This window comes from Aplysia californica, unplaced genomic scaffold (genome assembly GCF_000002075.1).
Source record: "Aplysia californica isolate F4 #8 unplaced genomic scaffold, AplCal3.0 scaffold01759, whole genome shotgun sequence".
Taxonomy (NCBI): Eukaryota; Metazoa; Mollusca; class Gastropoda; order Aplysiida; family Aplysiidae; genus Aplysia; species Aplysia californica.
Window position 1 is genome coordinate 33,923 of NW_004799029.1, and position 4,106 is coordinate 38,028.

General features: G+C 40.8%; 1 protein-coding gene across 1 annotated transcript in view; it reads right to left on the minus strand.

The window, feature by feature from the left end:
- LOC101862774 (putative uncharacterized protein DDB_G0277255) overlaps positions 1 to 3,157 on the minus strand; it is a 6,424-nt gene extending 3,267 nt beyond the window's left edge. Inside the window, exons 1-2 of the mRNA XM_005113230.2 lie at positions 2,577 to 3,157; positions 1,800 to 1,981 (exon numbers count right to left, since the gene is read on the minus strand). Coding sequence (XP_005113287.1) covers positions 1,800 to 1,972 — 173 coding nt within the window. The 5' untranslated portion in view covers positions 1,973 to 1,981; positions 2,577 to 3,157. The remainder of the gene's footprint in view (positions 1 to 1,799; positions 1,982 to 2,576) is intronic.
- Between the last annotated feature and the right edge of the window lie 949 nt (positions 3,158 to 4,106).

Below are 4,106 nucleotides of genomic sequence, written 5' to 3' on the forward strand. Positions count from 1 at the left end.
TGGTGCTCTTCCTGAAGCATGTCTAAATTCTAAGAGAAAGGAGCTTCATTTACACGAAGAAAAAGCAGGCTTGGCATAAGTGATTTTGAGCCCAAGTTGAAATGTAGGGGGGTGTGGCCTTGCACTTATTAGATCTAATAAGTGCAAAGGCCACACCCCCTTTTTTTTTAAATTCTCTCTTCGTCTGTCTAGAATTTAAAAATAGCAACTATAGTTTCTGCAACATGTCTTTGTACGGTATTCTTCCGTTCAATAGAGGATTAAACAGTTTCTTCCTCTCTCATTCAGTTTTTGTTGTTATTTGTCAATGTTTTTCATGGTGTGGTGATATTTGGCTGAAAAACGATGGTTTAAAACTAACAATTAATGTATGCGTGCGCATGTGTGTGTTTGTGTATGGGTGGGTGTGCACGTGTGTGTGTGTTTGTGTGTGTGTGTGGTTTGGTTTGGGGTTGTTGTTGTTTTGGGTTTTGGGGTTTTTTTTTTTTTTTTTTTTTTTTGGGGGGGGGTGATATAAGGTTAGGAACACCATAAACAATACAAACAAGAGGTGGAAGATATAAAAATGCAACAGTGAACAATGTGTTCCAACAGAATTAATTTTTTGGAGAAACTGTTGAAGTTACCACAGTCTGAGCGTTTGAAGAAATGTAGAGAGTAAACGGTGTAGGAATATCATACTTGTCACGACGCGGTGGAATCAAGTGCTCGTCCATTTTAGGGCATATTGAGTTATGGAAACATCTTCAATCTTTGTTTTGTTTTGGGGGTAAAATAAAAATATCCATCTATCTTAGAAAGAAGTCAAGACTTTTGCGATTGAAGGAGCTGGGGGACTCCTGATGTAACAGGTAAACCTGGAGACAGGGGGTAAAACTAGCGAAAAAATGGCCGCCAATGTCTCTTGACTTCCAAAGCTTGGGATCTTTGAAAACTGCAAGTTAAACATTTTTGTGCTTTTAGTCAACGTTTTTCAGTAAAATCCCACACAGAATGTGTTTTTAAAAGGACTTTAACCTTATCCGTACTCCCTGGGGTCATTTTGTACCCCCGGGGTTGTATTCTCCACATTTTAAAATACTTCTAGTACGGAGATCTCTTTGAAACTTTCAGTATTTCTGAAAAAATCATTTTGACAGACTGCTATGCAAAGCGTACGGATCGGATTAACGACTAAATTTCCTCTTTGGAAAGTGGGGGCACAGAGTTCATCACGTCGTATGGATACGATAGTAAAACACGACGTACGGATAGGGTTAAGTGGTGGCACAGAGTTCCCCACGTCGTATGGATACGATAGTAAAACATGACGTACAGATAGGGTTAAGTTGTGGCACAGAGTTCCCCACATCGTATGGATACGACAGTAAAACACGACGTACGGATAGGGTGAAGTGGTGGCACAGAGTTCCCCACGTCGTATGAATACGATAGTAAAACACGACGTACGGATAGGGTTAAGTTGTGGCACAGAGTTCCCCACGTCGTATGGATACGACAGTAAAACACGACGTACGGATAGGGTGAAGTGGTAGCACAGAGTTCCCCACGTCGTATGGATACGACAGTAAAACACAGAGTTCCCCACGTCGTATGGATACGATAGTAAAACACGACGTACGGATAGGGTTAAAGGTGTTGAGCCCAAAAAAAAGCACAGAAACAGTTGGGGGGTTTTATTGCTGAACAGCCAGAAAATGTAAGGTTTCTTTGATTCATTATTATGTAAACGAGCGCCTGATTTCCCCCACGATGCCTCACATATTCATCTCACTGACAGATGTCATTGTCTCTACTACCTGTGGCTCATCATTGTCTCCCACTCTCGGATTTCATCCGGACCCAGGACCATGAACAGCTCATCCTCTTCCAGGTCGGCGAGAGTGACGTCATGGTTGTCGTCATGATTGTCGTCATGAATGACGTCATGGTTGTCATCCCCGGACTGGACGCTCACACTTCTCTGAGACATCTGCTCTTCCTAGAGATGGGGAAATTTTATAAGTTACGGCGTTATCAATACTATAGTGCGGTCAAAAATTCGTGGTGCAACTTATTGTCAAATATCTCATCAACTACCGAACATAAACTCTCCAGCTTTTGCACAGTGACTTGTATCAATTTGTCCTAACAGATCAACATTTTTGTAAACACCTGATAGCTGTATTCTAGAAAATTCCTTGATAAAAAATACAAATTAAAAAAATTCCAGTATATACAATTTTCCTCTATTTCTTTTGTATGTTTGTCACTCTCTTGTGAACTGCTATTTTTGGGGTGCCTTGATAGTCGAAGTAGACTTTGTGCTGTTGAAGCTAGAGAGGTGAGCAGAGTAAGCTTGACTCCCTGTAAAGACTTCTCTGTTGACGTCCACCCCTTAATATGGTGCCCATATGACCTTATGCAGTTGCGAGCGCCGTAAAACCTTACTAAAACAAAAACAACAAACATTACGTAAACTGTTCTTAACTGACAAATCTTGAGTCCTATTGTGGTAACAAGACTTGGAATTTGGAGACTGTCAAGACAAATTAATAAGTGTTATGTCCACCAGACGGTTGTTCTCATTCGCTCACCTGGTAAACGTTTTGACTACCTCCCGGAGAAAGAGACTTGTGCTCTGTGTTGTGTGTGTGGCACCGTCACTCTACAGCGAGTGAGTTCATTATTTCTTCCTCATCATTAAGAACATTGCCACTCCAAACAGCTTGTCCTGGGAAATTAATCAGTATGTGTAGTCACACAGCAACAGCACTTTAGAAGTTAAAAAAGACACCAAATAATTGAATCCTCACACTGAATTATTATGTTTCATCCGTTTTGAAGAAAGGTAGGGACGGGTTTTTTGAGAGACGAATCTTCTCACACCAAACCGTTTAAGACTTAGAGGTTCTGATCAAGTGTGAGAGGTTCTGATCAAGTGTGAACACAAAAAAGAACCGTTACCCGTAAGAGAAGGCAGGGGTAGACAACAATGTATTAAGTAACTGGGAAGCCCTAGTCCCGTTAGAGCGACACGCACCATTAGACAAACACCCGCTGTTAACTCTGTGGTGGCCAGTGCCCTGCTGCCTGTACCTAGACGCAGTCAGCCATAGTCCTGTTAACTCTCTCAGAGCCGGATCAAAGACTTTCTGAGACTATACCGAGGTCGTAGAACAAGGGGCTGTCGGTGAAGGGTTAAGGGTGCGTGCCTTCGCGTCGGATAGGTACGTAAATCATGAGGGCAAACAGGGCCCGCATTGTGTGACGTCTGCCTATAAAAGGTGCAACAGGTACTTAAGGTTACGCACAACTAAGGAATGATCATGATAATTATATTTTTTTAAACAACACAAAAATATCGTAAATTATATTCCGTTGTAACAATACTGTACTTCTAAAAACAAAACCAATGTTTGGAAATAGAACAACTGAAAACTCATGGGAGGTTCCACCTTGAACAAATGAGGGCTTCTCTGAAGTCATTTTTTTAAAATGCAGTATATGAGTAAATACAGATTTTACAAATTTACAGTGGAGCCAAAAACAAACTGAACACGAGAAAAAATCTTTTGCTTCAAAGATAGTTAGGAATTTTTTGTCAAAATTCTATTCTTAAATGTTATTGACTTAGATCAGAATGCTTGAAAAAAGTTGTTTCTCTTGGTTACAGCATTCCGGTTTTTTTTAATCTCTCCTTCCTAAATATGATATTCATTTTTTTTAAAGTGGTTGGCGAGTGCTCTTGTGTGTTTCGCACCTTCTTTCAGATCAAACATCTATCGTCTTTATCTCTCCTTCTATTTTTTTGTGTTACTGTCTTGAAAAATCTCAAATCTTCGGCATGTATATGACCTCATTGTGTTGCAAGTGCCGTAAAACTCTTATCTTCTTGTTTTACTCTCCAATTACACCTTTCGTCTTTGGCACATGTATGACCTGTTGTGCCTTTAAAAGTTTACTAAAACTGTGGGGGGGAATAGCTCAAATGGAGGCAGTTTTGTTGTCTCGATCCCTGAAGGAGAAGAAGAGAAGGTCGGTGTCTTGGAATCATTCGATCAGAGCTAGTTATGTGCCTGGTCGCACTGTGAGGGCAATGATTTTGTGTGCGGGGACAGGAGGGG